Genomic DNA, 17,335 nt, shown 5'->3' with positions numbered 1-17,335 from the left:
AACTTTGTGAAGACCAATACTTGTGTCATTCTCAAAACGTTTGACCATGGCTGTAGAGCGACTCACAGTAGCGAGTGCATATATTTTCATACAGGTCCCCCGTGGGAATCGAACCCACAACACCGGCGTTGCAAGCGCCATGCTCTACCAACTGAGCTACACGGGACAATAATGTACAGGTAACTACCAAAATAAAGGAAAGATCAACATAAAATGTCTTAATAGGTTGTTGGGCCACCACAAGCCATGATTCTACAAGTGTCGAACTCTATTGGAGGGATACAACACCGTTCTTCCACAAGAAACATTTGGTGTTTGTTGAAGGTGGTGGAAAACGCTGTCTCAGGCGCCGCTCCAGAATCTCCTATAAGTGTTCAATTGGGTTGAGATCTGGTGACTGAGACGGCCATGGCATATGGTTTACATCGTTTTCATGCTCATCAAACCATTCAGTGACCACTCGTGCCCTGTGCATGAGGGCATTATCATCCTATAGGGGCATAGCCATGGTAGCCAAAATAATGGCCTGCCCAGCATTTTTATACATGACCCTAAGCATGATGGGATGTTAATTGCTTAATTAACTCAGGAACCACACCTGTGTGAAAGCACCTGCTTTCAATATACTTTGTATCCCCCATTTACTCAAGTGTTTCCTTTATTTTGGCATTTACCTGTAGCTGGCCTATACTTGGTTCTGATGAGGTGTACTGAAACGTAAACTGCTAAGCTGCTAACTGTATCTGGATGTCATGTAAGCTAGCAAGCAACCTCAACATAAGGTGACAAGTTCAAATGGGTTGATTCTTACTGTTCTCTGCTTTTCTCTTTGAGAACTATCACTGTTGTAGTCTTGCTACTTGGCAAGGCCTGCTCACTCTAGTCTGTAACTTCATTGTGAATAAACATAATACACTGTATTACACACAAAGAATTCTATGAGGATTGTCAATTGATTGAATGGATTTCAATGAATATACTCTGTTCTCCGCAACAAAATTGTCAACAATGCACAAAGAATAGGCCTATTTAACTGTATTACACAGATGGCCTACTTTCTCATCTGAGATGTCTTGTCTTATTGATACCCGCCACCAGGTGGCACAGACTTGTCATACTCTGGTATCGACTTCATGAAGCTACAGTGAGAGGATGGGGATGAGAAGGAGGCACCAACATGGAAATTCTGGGTTAACCAATATTGAGCCATCCAATATTTTCTTCTCCATTTCCATTAGATAATGACTGCCCAAGGAGCAGTTGTTGAATCTCATTCAAATGCATTTTGAGAGAGATTATATAATACAGTGTGAAGTAGATTTCAGTCAAAGAAGCTCATTGTTTGTGCTGTAAGGCATTGCCAACGTACTACTTTACATCTGAGAATCACACAACCATTTAAAAAGTTTTATTTCTACCATACACAAACTGTACAACACAGCGCATATCTGCTTATGAAATAGTAAAAGTAATAGGAACTTTTGATTTACAAACTACTTGAACTGAAAAAACAACATTTTAATGAAAAACAAAAGTCCAGTACAGTTTCATCATACTAATATCATTCCACAAAAATCCAGTTCACATTACAAAACATCAAATACTAACAGGGAAAAATAAATATTCTTCACAAAACTTCCTGAGCAAACAATGTGTGGTATATGAATTCAATATTACGAATTATAAATAAATTAACACAATTATTAAGTTAAACAAACCGTCAATGATTACATTTTTAAAGATTACAATTCTTTAGAATGTGTTGAGTATTTGGATAAAATAAAGTATTTTCCTCAACAAGTGTCCTTAATTTGGCTTTGTTTTGCAGATATGCTCTTCCAATTCCTCCTCAGGAAATGTGTAGTAGGCCAAGTCAAACTCAATTTATTGTAACTTGATAAGACTATCAACCCATGCAAACGTCAAAATAATAGCATTTTCCTGTGACATCAAGAGCAATGCTCACAAACAAAGAAAGCTTAATCTTTTTCTGGAACCCCAGGGCAATAGAAATAAACTGAAATACAAAAGAAAAAAGTGCAACTGATTCACAACACAATTTAAAAAGAAATAACACATAAACAATTGAAAATAAACAGTTAAGAACTAGCAATATCATTGTTTGTTTGTCTCTTTTTGCTTCATAATAGTGACGAACTGAAAATATTTTTATTGACAGTTGTCCATTATTGACATTATTGACAATATGGTCTTGATTTACCAAGGTGCAAACGCTTATTGAATCTGGCCCTAAAGAACCTGCAGTGATATTTACGCCACCAAGTGCTTTTGGGGGATATTTAAAAAATTGATGTGACATATACAGAAACTAAAATGCCACCGACCACCATTAAGTATACATTAGCTAACATTTTATGTATGTAAAGGATGTCAGAATAGCTTAAACCAGAGTAAATGTTTGTATGGTGGTGTAACCACTTCCTCTTTTCCCATGCTGAAGATAAGTCAAAAGTAAAAAAGCACTAACACTTCTTAACCTGTGAAACTTCAAGACCTGACTTTGAGATTACAGCTACCGAGACAATGCTTAAATATTTGAAATGGCATATAAACAGTCATTAAGAACATTTCTCCTTTGAAAAGTGTACTGTACAATAAATTAGACACCAGCCACATAATACTGTCCTACCACAAAACAGAGTACTGTATATTTTATGTATTCATTTACATGTAGGCACATATATGCACACACAGTGTGTGCACAGAAGGCAGTTTAATATCTATATCATTTAAGAAAAAGAATGAACATCTTGTCAAAGTGGATTTTTCAATTTTCTTAGTGCTGTCAGTTGCTCTATTCTAGTGACACACACAAAGTTGAATCTGACATTCAGTTCATTGAATTAAATAAAAGCATGTTGCATTTTGCTAAGAGCTTAAAGCAATTCCCCCAATTGCAGTCAATTTAACATATTGTTGAATTAAGAGATGTACAGTAACATTGCATTTAAGATCTTTAGTCTTACCATACATTCAGTGTTGAATATTAAATAGAAAGCAAAAGCAACAACTAAAAAACATGTTGATTCTGGATTATTCTGGTAGAGTTCTCTACCTTCATGGGAGATCCAAATTATTTTATTATGACATGAGCTGACATATAAATAAACCATCACTAGATGGCGAAAGAGAGCTATGATTGAAACTGGAACGTGCTTCAATGTAATTTACAATGTGCAGAATTAGTCAAAGGATTTCAAATATTTAGCATTTTACAATGATAGAAATAAAAAGAAATGTGTGGAAATAAATACATTGATGAATAAGGATGATAAATAACAGTAATATAAAAAAGACAAAAAATAACAAATACAGATTTAAATCAAGCAAACCATACAAAATAATTAAGTGCAAGGGTGGTAGAAATCTCACCAGAAGAAACATGTCAAGTGAATACAGAAGCGTTAAAAAACATTACAAATTATTTTTGGCTGGTAATTGTCTCAGTGCAATGTATTCAACAGTGAAATGTCGACACATTTCCCAAAGCCTTGTCTTATACATGCAACTAAGCCAGCACTGCACACAGCCATCCAGTGCCATTATCCCAACTCAAAGATACCTCCTCTTGATGTCTCGACAGCTTAAACGTGGATTCCCTTCATAGCCTGTTTGATATTATCCAAGAGAGCCTTACACTCGGGAGAGTAGTCATGCTCAGAGCTGTTGTACATATCTGTTAATGTGTTCACATAGGCTTCGAAATTATGCTCGCTGATGGGCCCCTGAAACACAAACATTTTCAAATATTAGTTCACAAACTGAAGCTTCTTGTGACAATAATAATTTAATGTCACTATAGATAGACAGTCAGGCCCAGAATTATTGGTACCCTTGATAAAGATACAAATACTGAGCTATATTGTATGCTCAAAAACATTTAAAAATTATATTATTTTATACTTATACAATTGCTCAGATAAAGAGATGTTGTTTAACAGGTCATATTAGTTTTTCTCAAAAAGATAGGGGTCAACATGATTGGCACCCCTGTTATCAATACCTTTCAATACCTCACCTTGCGGGGATAATGGCACTGAGCATTTTCCTAAAATGTTTTATGATATTGGAGAACACATTTGGAGGGATCTTAGACCATTCCTCCATACAGAATCTTTCCAGATCCTTGATATCCTTTGTCTGCGGTTATTGACTGCCCTCTTCAATTCAAACCACAGGTTTTCAATGGGTTTCAAGTCCGGAGACTGAGATGATGAGATGCGTGGCCAAAGAGCTCTATTTTCAAGCCATCTGACCATATCACTGGTTCCAATCCAAGTGCCAATGGCATTTAGCAAACTCCAGGCATTTAAATTGTGGGATGACATGAAAATAGAGCTCTTTGGCCCCGCACACCAGTGATGGGTTTGGCGTTGAAATAAGGATACATAAGCAGAAAATACCCCCAAACCTATTATAAAATATGGTGGTGAATCTTTGATGTTATGGGGCTTTCCACTGGTCCTGGGGCCCTTGTTAAGGTCAACGGCATAATCAACTTTACCCAGTACCAGGGCTGTGTCCGAATATTCATACTTACGTTCTAAATAGTAGGCATTTTGGGTATGCGAAAATAGGCAGTTTTATAGTATGTGACATTTTGATGTTGTATGCTTTAAATGCCAGGATGTCATACTCATTTCGGCTTTTCATCTAGTAGAATTCGCTGTACACTATTGAGGAAGAGAATAGTATTTTCACACCCACCTGTGTTTGACAACAGCTGATAATCAGAATAGGGGACACACTTTACAAAAATGAACGAATGGCGGGGAACAAGGGCGATTGGGCATTAGATGTCGCCTTATCAATATGAATGAGTAATATGTTGATATTTGTTGCTTACTGCATACATTTTTACTAAACAGTACGTTCTAATTAGTATGTAGTACGATTAGTACACGGTATGTAGTTTAAGTAACTAGTAGGCAAGCCAGATTTCAGACATTTTAGCCAAAAACCTGGTTGCCTCTGCCAGGAGGCTGAAACTTGGCCGCAAGTGGATCTTCCAGCAAGACAATAGCTTCAAGCACACATCAAAATCCACAAAGAAACGGTTAATTGACCACAAAAATCAACATTTTGCAATGGCCATCTCAGTCTCCGGACTTGAACCCCACTGAAAACACTGTGGTTTGAATTGAAGAGAGCAGTCCATAAGTGCAGTAGAAGGATATCTCGGATCTGGAAAGATATGGAGGAATGGTCTAAGATCCCTCCCCATGTGTTCTCAAATCTCATTAAACATCTTAGAAAAAGGCTCAGTGCCATTATCCTCGCACGGTGAGGCATTAAAAGGTATTGAAAACAGGGGTGCCAATCATTTTGACCACTTTCTTTTTGAGAAAATAAATTATTATTATTTTTCTGAGTAATTATATTATTGTAAAATAATATAATTTCCCTATTTTTTTGGCATACAATATAGCTCAGTATTTGTATTATTTATTTTATACAGTTTTTTTAAATTATCTTTATCATGGGTGTCAATAATTCTGTACCTGACTGTACATATGGTAAAATAAAAAAGCTACATGTGCAAGTGAGGAGGTTCGTATGAGGCCTACTGTACCATTTGAGGCAGTTGGATGTCTGTGAGACTGTTGATGAGAGCTTGGCTGAGGCGAGCTAACTCCTTCAGAAGGCTGTCGTTGTGCTGTTCAATCATCTTGTTCTCCTCCTCAATTGTCTTCAGGTTACATTCCATCGACGAAATCTGCTTTCAGGGGAGAGGGAAACTTGTCAAACTGAACTGGGCATGAATCCTTTAAAAAACATAATATCTTCACAGTTGTGGATAGTTACTTGGGTCTGCAGTTGCATCATGTCAGCTTCTATTTTCAGGTTGGATTCGTTAAGTTCCTTGATTTCATGATCCAAGTGTTGCATATCATCGTTGTTGTCGACTCCTGTATGAAAAGAGAAAATACTAAACATACTTTGATGGTACTGATATTAATATTTCAATAAAATACATTACCCTGTCAAAGCATACATGTACTGTCCACCACCACAAACAGAACATGTTTGTAAAACATATTATAATGGCTTACCACTGCTGGCTTCAAGTTGAATAGTCATCATCTCCTCTCCTGTCATCTTCTTCTTAATACTCTGAGCATTAAGAGGGCATCCAGACAAACTATTTAGAAAGAAAATGACAAATAATGAGAAAGACATTAGAAACTTCAGTTAGAAAGAAACAAAACAAAACAGTTTAATTAGTATTGTATGGGACAAAATGAATGGAGGGAATGCAGGCTAACCTTCTATGGGTGACAAACACGTTATTGGCGTGTCCAAGGCCATTGCAACCGGGCAGGGGACAGTGGGGCAGTTCCTGTTTGCAGGCTTTATTCCAGGGGAAGGGGAGGCCATTGATGGATGACTCTTTCTGCCTCTTGGCAGCGAGGGGGCAGCTCCCTGCACTGCGGTGAGATGTGTACTTCCCTGATGTGTGGCCCTGGCCATCACAACCCATCACTGGACACCTAGTAGGGAGACAAACAAGGTGTTTGTTAAGGAGGGTGATACATTACAAAACGTTCAGATAGAAATGTATTGTATAGAACATATATGATTATCTGTCAAATAGAATAAGGAATCATGTCAGGTCTATTCATTATATTTCTGTCTGCAACATTCAGAACGTTTAACATTACTGAATACACCCCAGGAGTCAGGTTTATTACTATCTGGTGTCCTCCCCTTGTACCGCTACTGTAGTGGAGGGAGTCATGTTGTAACACAGACTGTTGACAATGTACAGAGTGCCCCTGTGAGAGATGCCTATTCTCATTCAGATCAGGCAGAGAAGAAAGATTGTCACCAGTAAGCTGTTTTTTCCTCAGAATAGTTTTGCAGTTCAAGCCATTTGATATGATATTGTAGTAAAAACTGTATGATCTGAGATATGTAAATCTATTGCTTTTTTACAGTTTCTGTATAATGGAAATGTAAGTAGATCAAAATGCTGTCAACTGAGTTGAGACAACTTTACTTAACCTCTTAAACCACACATAATAAATGCGTACATACTCAAACAAATCATTTTCACAGTTCATAAACATCCCTCACTAACTAGACCGGAAGATTCGTCAAACCATTATGTTGATTAATCCAGTAAAATGCTGATTAAAAATGTAGTCAACAAAACTGGCTCAAATAATCGCATTAGCCAAGTTGCTAATCCACAAAAACTTTGGAATAATTAACACATTCAGATTGATATAGCCTACATAAAAAAACATAAGCACAAGTCTTGTTGAATATTATTAAGAGTTATAAGGGTAATTACATTTCCCAGCTCTGTTTTTTACAGGTCAGTAATGGAGTGACATGAATTACACATAATTGTCATGTATCCCCTCTTGTGAAAGAATGTAATTTTGAGGGATGCCGACCCCTTCCCTTACTGGCAAAGGTGAAAGGCAGGCTGAGATGGTACAAATGGCACACAAAGCTAGTGTACAAACAGAACAGAGTGCTACTGTAACAAAGATTGTTGCACTTTGTTGTTCAGTAGAGTACCAGTAGCACTTAGAGGACAAAACAACCTCAACCACATTACTTACATTCATCCATACACTACAGGTAGATGTACACTCTTAGGGGGAAAAAATGCTATCTAGAACCTAAAAGGGTTCTTTGGCTGTCCACATAGGAGAACCCTTTGAATAACACTTTTTGGTTCCAAGAAGAACCCTTTTGGTTCCAAGAAGAACCCTTTTGAGTTCCATGTAGAACCCTTTCCACAGATGGTTCAACACGGAACCCAAAATTCGGGACAATGGAATCATGCCATATGGCCTACAATTTACAATAATCTAATAACATTACAGATGCACTACATGTAGTTTTACTCCCCCACCCTCTCTTGTGTATGAGATATATTCCAGTCTAACTCCTAACCTTTTGGCCCTGCATTAGTTTTTCAAAAGAAGGGTAAATCTGTCCAGATGTAGAAGTAAACAAGGTCTCATACATCTGACCTTGGATTTAAGCAGTAATCAATTACATCATTTCCTCCCCAATAATACTTTTTACCAGTGGTGGAAAAAGTACCCAATTGTCATACTTGAGTAAAACTATAGATACCTTAATAAAAAGTTACTCAAGTAAAAGTGAAAGTATCCCAATAAAATACTACTTGAGTAAAAGTCTAAAAGTATTTGGTTTTAAATATACTCCAGTATCAAAAGTAAATGTAATTGCTAAAATATACTTAAGGATCAAAAGTAAAAGCATAAATCATTTAAAATTCCTTATATTAAGCAAAGCAGACGGCATCATTTTCTTGTTTTTAAAACGTATGGATAGCCAGGGGCACACTCCAACACTCAAAATGTAACGAGTTCTTTTGGGTGTCAGGGAAAATGTATGGAGTAAAAAGTACAATATTTTCTTTAGGAATGTAGTGAAGTAAAAGTAAAAGTTGTCAAAAATATTAATAGTAAAGTAAAGTTCAGATACCCCAAAAAACTACATAAGTAGTACTTTAAAGTATTTTTACTTAAGTACTTTACACCACTGCTTTTTACAAAGACAACTGCATCTAGAACAATTAAGCTTTGCATCAGTGAATCAAAGCTTTGATCACACCCCGTAGTATGGGGGACCTTAAATAAACAATACAAGAACACAATGCACACCAGAGCGTGATAAGCCAGATATTCTATTAAGACAACTAAAAAGATTACAACGTTTGACACATGTATTTAACACATGTTGTTAATCCTTGAAAGATAATTTACTAATGCTATGAAGAGGAAAACTATTTCCTATTTTTTTCTGGTATAATGACCTCTTTACAACATTATACAAGTATTTTCATTCACGTAGGCATGCATGCCAGTGAAAAACCAGAAAAGTTTAAAAACTAAAACAACAAATATGAAACAGAAATCATAATGAGAACAATAAGAATCATCTCGTACTTTATTTCTTGCTCTTCTTTTTCATCTCTGTTTGGTGTGAGCTTCAAGCCTCCCTTTCTGGCACGTGGACATCCTGACAAACTACAAATGTTTAGAGACAATACGGTTTAACAATAATGAACACTACTTTAGGGCTAAAATAAAGCAAACTCTTTCATCAGTGATAAGATGATGTTCTCACATAGCCTGTCATTGGAAACTACACTAAGCAACAACAAGAATCAATCAGTTCTAAGAATTGTATCTTCTTAGATATATAGCAGTTTATAAATTGTCTAAAATTATTAAACTAATACAAAATAAATACATAGACAATGAGATTCAAACACATCCCTATTCATCTACTCAGTTATTTGTGTGATCCAGTCTAGACTACCTTCTGTGTGAAGAATAATTCCCTGTCACATGTCCAGATCCATCACAACTAGGTGTTGGGCACCTGCAGGTGGAGAGAGCGACAGAACAGGTGAAACTCAGTGCCACGTTATCTGGGACAATGATATCATATTTAAATGCATGAATGAAAGAAAAAAAACGTATGAGGTCAGTAGATACCCAGTACATTGCATAATGTAAATGTATATACAGCCTGATCACATGAAGTGGAGAAAAGTCCAAATTCAATATAGTCAATGTATGACTAAAACGGCATGAGACCAGGTGGCATGTATAATGTAAACCAATAAAACAGCACAAAGTTGAATCAGTGAACCCAAACAGGTGAATGATGATATGTCTATAAACAGTGGTAAAATGATGACTGACAGGACAACACGTACTTTAGTTCCTGAGAGTTGGCTGCCATCAGTGATTTGAGAGTCTTGTCAGCCAGGGGGCACCCAGATACACTGCAGACAGAGGATCCACAGTTGAGAGTTATTACAATGCTATTTGAATGTAAAAAAAAATGACTTTTCCCTTTCATTTTCAGCAGTATATAATACTGATCAACATGAAACAGTCGACATAGTTCCTCTGAACCAGGCCGTACAGTATTTACTAGCTGGTGTTAACCAGTGTCTAATTACCTTCGATGTGATGCATAATTTCCTGTAACATGGCCACTACCGTCACAGCCGGGGGTAGGACAGCTGCAGAGAACACAGCACTTAGTTAGACCATACTCTACAATACATGGACTTCTGATACAGTGTATTAACCTTTTTAATATGACCTTGAATTGCATTAGTGGAAGCGGAAGTTAGTACAGCAGGAAATTTAGTAATTTAGATGTTTATTTGGTGTGGCAGAAGTTGTTCGTAAATCACTTGGCAGATCTAATTTTTTTCTGTAAACTACTCAATCATACCTTACCATAGAGTGGATACAAACTCCAGAGCATAACTCAATAGAACATGCAGAGTCTAACTACAAAGTCAAGAGTGGTTGAGGACATACGGACATGTAAAAACTCACTTTTAACAAGATACATTCTTCACATGAACCTGCAGACATACCAGTCACAACGATATGTAATATATAATAGGTAACAATATAAGAGCTAATAACAGGATAGATCATGTCCAGTGCATTTCACTGAGCGTGTATTCATTCACCCCACTTATAATATAATGCCCTATTTAAACAGGTCTGGTCTGGAGTTACACTTTTGTTATTAATACTGACCATCTGTCAGCTGACCTTTTGAGAGGGAAATGCACATGATACACGGATGACTGAGCAAAGAAGCCTCAAGATGTCAATTTCTCCCCTCACTGGACCTCTAGAATGATCAGACCCAATGTTAAACATGATATACCTCATCAGCTCTTTCTTAGAGTCTCTTAAGAGCATACTGGTCTTGGGGCTGAACATGCTTGCGTCTCCGGAGTAGCTCTGGTCCTCCAGAGAAGCGTCGTCAAAATCCTCCTGCTGAGAGACATAGGTACATTTGAAATGGACCCTTTTCACTATATAGTGGACTACTTTTGACCAGAGCCCTATGCATCCTGGTTAAAAGTAGTGCATTACATATGGAATAGGGTGCCATTTCAGATGCAGTCTTAATAATGTGTCCTTAAAAATCTCCTTAACCACCGGACTTCCTGTCTCAGTCTTGAGTCTTGAACATGATCTAAAAGTGAATTATCAATGAAAACACCCCACTTAATACTCTTAAAAACAAGCCTAGGAGTTGGGGGGTAAGTCTGAGTGATTACGCTTAAGGATACTTACAGTAAACCATACATCCATTTAAAGTCACATATAATCCACATGGACGGTATTTATACGGATATGTAATGTAAAACATTTGGATTTACTTTCTCAAAGATTCTGTGTTCAGCACCAGATGTTGTCTTCGGTGAATTAATAACAGGACAAATGTCATGGCCTTTAAATCGACAACAACCAGGAATACCAGCTGTGAAGAACATGCTCTTTAAAAAGAGCTTTATTAGGAACATACACAGAGTACACGATTATCTATTACTATACACTGTATGCCCATATCACCCTTATAGACCGGGGGTCTGTTGGTAGTCTCATGAATATGTTGAACAATTAGCTATACTTTCTCTTGTTTTGCAAAACAAGCTCTCTTCTTCTGTTTCATAGGTATCTTGTACAGTATTTATTGTGTATTTAAAAGGAGGAACAGCCAAGTTGTGATTTTTACCTCTCTGTCATGCATCATTTGTTGTTGTGCTTTGCTGAAGTTGAGAGGGGTGTCCCAGGTGTCTCTCTCGCACAGGGCCTGGTAGAAGGCAGGGCTGATGTGCACACTGCTGGCCTGCTGGGACAGAGTGGACTCAGGAGGGAACTGGCCAGCGTCTCCCAAAGGCACCTGGGGTGGGGCTTTCACCTCCCGACTCTTCTTCATACTCAGGTCCAGAGTGCCGTTCTCATCCACTTCTATGGGCATGTCCTAAAGGAGAAGAAATTCACAAGTCAGACTCAGTTATTGTCATGAGGTTACAATGGAGTCACTTTTATTAAATAGTCAACAGTTTACAAAAAAGGAGACTGTGATGTCAGTCTATATTGGAATGAGAAATGAGAGTTACTGTATGAAGTGGTAAAGATTGAAATGAATACATCACCATGATATGCCCTTTTAATCTAATGCAATACTTTAACGGTATACCTTTCTGAAAATGACAACGTGTATAATTCCTGTGAGAAATAACTTGAATTGCCCCTCAAATATACATTTACATGAAAATAAGACATGCCATGATTATCTAACACCAGGGTAAAGTATGGTGTTAAGCCAGCATTAATTCTGTTGAACAAAATAATAATCGCTCCTTGGTGTATAGTTTGTCAGTGACAGCTGTGTCATCGGTCTGTTTTCTAGGACACAAAACCAAGATGGCAGCTGCGGGTGCTGGTTTTAGGTCATCACCATTAAAACAAAAATGTAAAAGCTTAATGTAGCATAAGTTCTCACTGACAGATGTGTTACTCATTCTGTGCTATGTGAAACGCTATGTGAAACGCTATGTGTGCTTGTAGCTTTATAGGTTTTATAGCATTAAAAGTTTTACTGAAATTTGGCTTACAAACAAAACCAATTATTCAACGCATATGTCCCATTAAACCTATATTCCATTTTTGTTTTAAACAAAAGACAGCCTTTGAAATGAATGAATGGGTATAATTTTCATGGCCATTGCATGTGTGGCTATCCATTTGAATTATGTGTGTGATGGTGACGTGTGTAGACGTGTGGTGACATGCTTTTTTTGCCTTTGCATTACTGGTAGCCTACAGAGCTACAAACACATATGAGTTGCATGGCCCCATACAGTGTATGGTACATAAGTCCTCTGCGGAAGAGGACAGATGATTCACTTGTTAACACTGTTTTATTCATTCAGTGGGTTGGTACCTGGTACAGGGCCACATTATCAGCTCACCAAGCTGGGTTCTGTGCTGTGTAGGTGTTGGAAACCTTGAATCATCTATCTATCAATATTCTGACATTAATTACATACTGTAGCAAGGCCTTGTTTGGGTTTTGAGACATTTGTTGTCATGCGGTTAAACTTAATGCATAGGAAGGCCATGTTTCAGTTCAGTTGAGAGGATCATGGTTTTCCGTGTAGTGGACATGGCAATTGGGGGTTTTCCCACTAGAGATTACATAGGATGTGCACAAAGGGGTCAAGTTTTAAACTAAACTGGTGCACATTTAATACATCGGGGAGATTTTGGTTTTGTGTGAATAAAATATTTCAGCTAATGAGTCCTTCAGCTGATTGGTTTAATCCACTGAACTAGTTGTATAGGCCATCTGATAGAGGCACAGCTTATCCTGGATAATATATTCCTAAACAAAATATATTCCGCCATCTGCAGCATGCAAGATACACTTTTATACAGTTATCCTTTTTTTTTTATATAATATTTTATTTGTCTATTACCATAAAAGTAGAAATGAAATGCATGACCACATGAGTCTAATTGTAATTGAGAAAGAAGGTTTGTTGTATTTTCTTCTTTTGATGTGATGTTGTGTACATTAATGCTTTACGGAGAGGGACCTCTTGTTTCGCCGCTACCAGAGACAACGTTTCCTTTGCTAAAAACTGTCCTTTTTATGTTTCTCCCTTTTTATACCCAAATCAGAGTTGCTTTAAAATGACCACATGAAATACCTGGTCTAATTTGATGACCTTTGTGGAGGATGCCAGGGGCCGACCCGAGATGGAGATGGCCTCCATGTTGCTTCGGTAGCGGGTGGAGAGGTTGAGGATGGCGGTGGTGGTGGCTTGGAGCCCCTCACCTCCAGGTTTGTAATGGCTGGGTGGGCTGTGGCGTCCAGGGCCAGGCGTGGGCAGGCGGTTGCCGGGGGCGCCCAGAAAGCCAGCGTACTGTAGAGCTGCTGGATAACAGAACACAGATACAACTTACACAGAGATCTAGGAACACATGATTATAACCCCTACATTATATCATACTGTATGGTACATGTAATCAGCAGGTTTATTTTTACAGTGTGGTTGCAGTGGGATCAGTCTGTGCTTGAATAGAAAAGGTCTGTGTTGATAAAAAATGCATGATTGTCTTGTTTAAAGGAACCTTGTGAGTGTGTTGCATACTCTTAGTTTGGTTGTTGTCTGATCATGTACATACATAGTGTCCTACTGAGCTGCACATTTGTGGCATAAGATGAGCAACGCTTGCAGATTAAATCCCTTTAATGTGGCTTGACACGCTGTTATGGTACAGCCAATCTCCCTCCGCCCCCCTTTGAATCAAATCAAATGTGCGAAACTCACAGTCAGGGAAGTGTGAAGAAGAGATTTCTTGGTCCTGGTTGGGTGCCATCAGAGGTTGTTTGCCGAAGACCTGTGCATCAAAGCTGGCGTAATCAAAGCGGATCTTGCTGTACTTGTCCATGTCCTTGGTGAGGTTGGCTTGCAAGGCGGCGGTGACAGGATGGTGGTGGACGAACCTGTAGTTGTACTGATTTAACTCCAACTTCTTCATGAGGGGGCCGAGAGGTCTGGTTGGAGAAGAATCCAAGAAGACGAGGTGTTGTTGTTGGATTTGATGAGGAAAGTGGCTACTGTATGTGTCAAATAAAACGCATGTAAGGATCCAGGAAATTGACACATGCACACAAGTGGGCAGGAAAGTGGCTACGGTGTCAAATAAAATGCATAGGATATGATATTGACACATGAATGCACATTATGCATGGGCTGTGGAAGAGGTGGTGGTGATTGTGGAAGTAATATACATTATAGTGTGGATCATTTCCATACGAGGGGGTTGTGAAGTAATGGAAACAGTGTAGTTTGAATAATATAATAATATCAATGTCCTCCTCCTGGATGTGGGATCTGATCTGTATTGTAGACGCACACACAGGCATGTTACCCAACTAATTAATTTAGTATGGGTTGGCAGTCTGCCTGTGATTTGTCTACAGGGAACAAAGAGTTCTGATGTCTGTATCCCTAATAGAGAGAATCTCATGGGACCTTAAACCATTGCTTAAGAACAAGTGATACTGAGAAACCATATCTGTGAAGCTTTGATAGGCTATATATTGTAATTCCTTTTACAATACAATGAATTAATAAACTGGATATGAGACTGTAAATGTTAACCAAAATATCTCCTGATTTTATGTGATATTGCAATTGACATACTGCTCTCTCAGAACTTCAATCAATTCGTTTCATAGTATAATTTTCAATGTCTCAATGGTTTACTGTCATCATAATGTATGCGTACATACACGTCAATAATTGTCAACAGTCAAAATGACAATATTGCATTATTACAGCTATAAGGCATTCTCTGTCCTCTCATGGGATTTTACCTGGACAATCGTTCAGGTGCTTGTCTGCATTTGGGGCTCTCCTCTTGAGGTTTGGAGACTTTCACTGCAGCAGCAATGGGGCAGCCTGAGAGACTGGGGGAGGAGAAGGAGGAATAGGAGGAAATCAAACACATTAGTCTGACATTGAACCTGTCTATGTACAGTATGTAATGTTTAATGGGTTAGTCCTGCAGGATGTACCTCCGGTGGGTGCTACGGTTGCTGTTTACATGGCCCCTTCCTGTGCACCCGGGAGTAGGACACTTGAGGACGTTTTCATGCATGGCCAGGACTGGGGACAGACAGACAGACAGACAGGAGAGGGACAGTAGGTGAAACAGTAGGGTCAGTAGAAGGAGAGATTTACTATACAATCAGTGGTGATGAATATACTGTATCAGTGGTGATGAATATACTGTATCAGTGGTGATGAATATACTTTATCAGTGGTGATGAATATACTGTGTCAGTGGTGATGAATATACTGTATCAGTGGTGATGAATATACTGTATCAGTGGTGATGAATATACTTTAACAGTGGTGCAGTGGTCTAAGGCACTGCATCGCAGTGCTAACTGTGCCACTAGAGATCCTGGTTCGAATCCAGGCTCTGTCGCAGCCGGCCGCGACCGGGAGACTCATGGGCGGCGCACAATTGGCCCAGCGTCGTCCAGGGTAGGGGAGGGAATGGCCGGCAGGGATGTAGCTCAGTTGATAGAGCATGGCGTTTGCAACGCCAGGGTTGTGGGTTCAATTCCCACGGGGGGCCAGTATAAAAAAATATGTATTCACTAACTGTAAGTCGCTCTGGATAAGAGCGTCTGCTAAATGACTAAAATGTAAATGTAAATGTAATGAATATACTGTATCAGTGGTGACTGAGTTCATTGGAGTATCAAGAGTTAACACAATTAACAGAGCACAAAATGAAAAGACAGGAAAATAATAATGTATCCACAGTGATCAAGTTGAAAACTATAGGCATACAGTCTGCTTGTTAATTTATAGATAATTCAATTCAATTCACACATTCTTCGTACTGACATCAGAGAGAAACCAATAGTACACAGATCCTTAGAAAAGTCATACAATTAGAGATACAAGCATATCTAACTAACACTGTTCACATTGTCAGTGCACTGTGTGTTGGTCGCATAATGTAAATACCTTAGTGGCAATAAAAATATAACAAAAAGCACAACGTCATCACGCACAGCCTTTATTCCACAACAATTCAATTTGATGGAAACATCTCTGGTGGCATGAAAATCTGTCGCCAATTGGACGGAAACCTAGCTAGAGTTGGAGTTCCACTCTGTGTCCTTGGGAACTTTTCTCTTCTGTACATATTTTCCAATTAGTTTGCAGGAGTTGTCTATTTATTTTTGAATACAGCGTTAGCAACCCCTTTGATTTGCAAACACTGCTTCTGGTCTAAGAGCACATGCTTTCATATTGAAAAAAGTTAATTACTTTTTCTGTTCCTTTTGTAACATTACTGTTTAATGTTGGATGCTTGTTATGTTACATTGAAATGACTAAACCATAGCCAATAAAAAACCTTTTCAATATTCAGAAATTCCAAGAAAACTGTAGGTGACAACAAGTCTCACTTGTGGATTCAAATAATATTTTTCGATTTCATGATTCTATACATGTAGAATGAATGCCCCTCAATCAGTTTCTGTAACTATTTGATAACTTTGAAGGTTTTATTTAAACATCAGTGCTTATTTTAAGTCAAATAACAACACTTTCTATTCTATACTGTACATATGTAGGTTCTTAATTTGACCTATATGGTCAGAGAAAAATAATCTTGCAGCAACATGATGTGAACATTTAGTGCATAATGTTGCTTGATTGGTGGTTAGGCTATTAGCTGGCCAAAAGTGGGCTACAGGAAAAGTACAATATTGTTAATATAACCGTGTGGGTTTTCAGTGAATTTATGTACATCACGAAGCTCATCTCCATTTACTGCTGTGCAGGAAAGTTCTCAGCAACAAAAGAGTGTTCAAATTAATATCCTACACCTGTATGTACATGTAGATGTAAGTGGAGATACAGTGGGGAAAAAAGTATTTAGTCAGCCACCAA

General features: G+C 38.2%; 1 protein-coding gene across 12 annotated transcripts in view; it reads right to left on the bottom strand.

Moving 5' to 3' along the window:
• Window positions 1-1,393: 1,393 nt before the first annotated feature.
• Window positions 1,394-17,335, bottom strand: part of LOC121535347 (suppression of tumorigenicity 18 protein) — a 46,265-nt gene continuing 30,323 nt past the window's right edge. For 7 of the 12 annotated variants that reach the window (XM_041842331.1, XM_041842334.1, XM_041842338.1 and 4 more), the window contains 15 exons: window positions 15,436-15,526; window positions 15,235-15,327; window positions 14,183-14,472; window positions 13,559-13,785; window positions 11,575-11,823; window positions 10,717-10,829; window positions 9,986-10,048; window positions 9,737-9,805; window positions 9,334-9,396; window positions 8,958-9,038; window positions 6,288-6,512; window positions 6,075-6,163; window positions 5,827-5,930; window positions 5,594-5,740; window positions 1,394-3,746 (listed from right to left, as the gene is read on the bottom strand). In XM_041842331.1, the coding sequence (XP_041698265.1) occupies window positions 3,606-3,746; window positions 5,594-5,740; window positions 5,827-5,930; window positions 6,075-6,163; window positions 6,288-6,512; window positions 8,958-9,038; window positions 9,334-9,396; window positions 9,737-9,805; window positions 9,986-10,048; window positions 10,717-10,829; window positions 11,575-11,823; window positions 13,559-13,785; window positions 14,183-14,472; window positions 15,235-15,327; window positions 15,436-15,526 (2,045 nt within the window). In that variant the 3' untranslated portion in view covers window positions 1,394-3,605. Of the gene's footprint in view, window positions 3,747-5,593; window positions 5,741-5,826; window positions 5,931-6,074; window positions 6,164-6,287; window positions 6,513-8,957; window positions 9,039-9,333; window positions 9,397-9,736; window positions 9,806-9,985; window positions 10,049-10,716; window positions 10,830-11,574; window positions 11,824-13,558; window positions 13,786-14,182; window positions 14,473-15,234; window positions 15,328-15,435; window positions 15,527-17,335 lie in introns of those variants that run through there. The other 5 variants (XM_041842329.1, XM_041842330.1, XM_041842332.1 and 2 more) reach the window with 5 other exon arrangements.

This window comes from Coregonus clupeaformis, chromosome 21 (genome assembly GCF_020615455.1).
Source record: "Coregonus clupeaformis isolate EN_2021a chromosome 21, ASM2061545v1, whole genome shotgun sequence".
Lineage (NCBI taxonomy): Eukaryota > Metazoa > Chordata > Actinopteri > Salmoniformes > Salmonidae > Coregonus > Coregonus clupeaformis.
The sequence above is the reverse complement of the archived record's forward strand: the minus strand, read 5'-3'. Positions and strand labels throughout refer to the sequence as shown.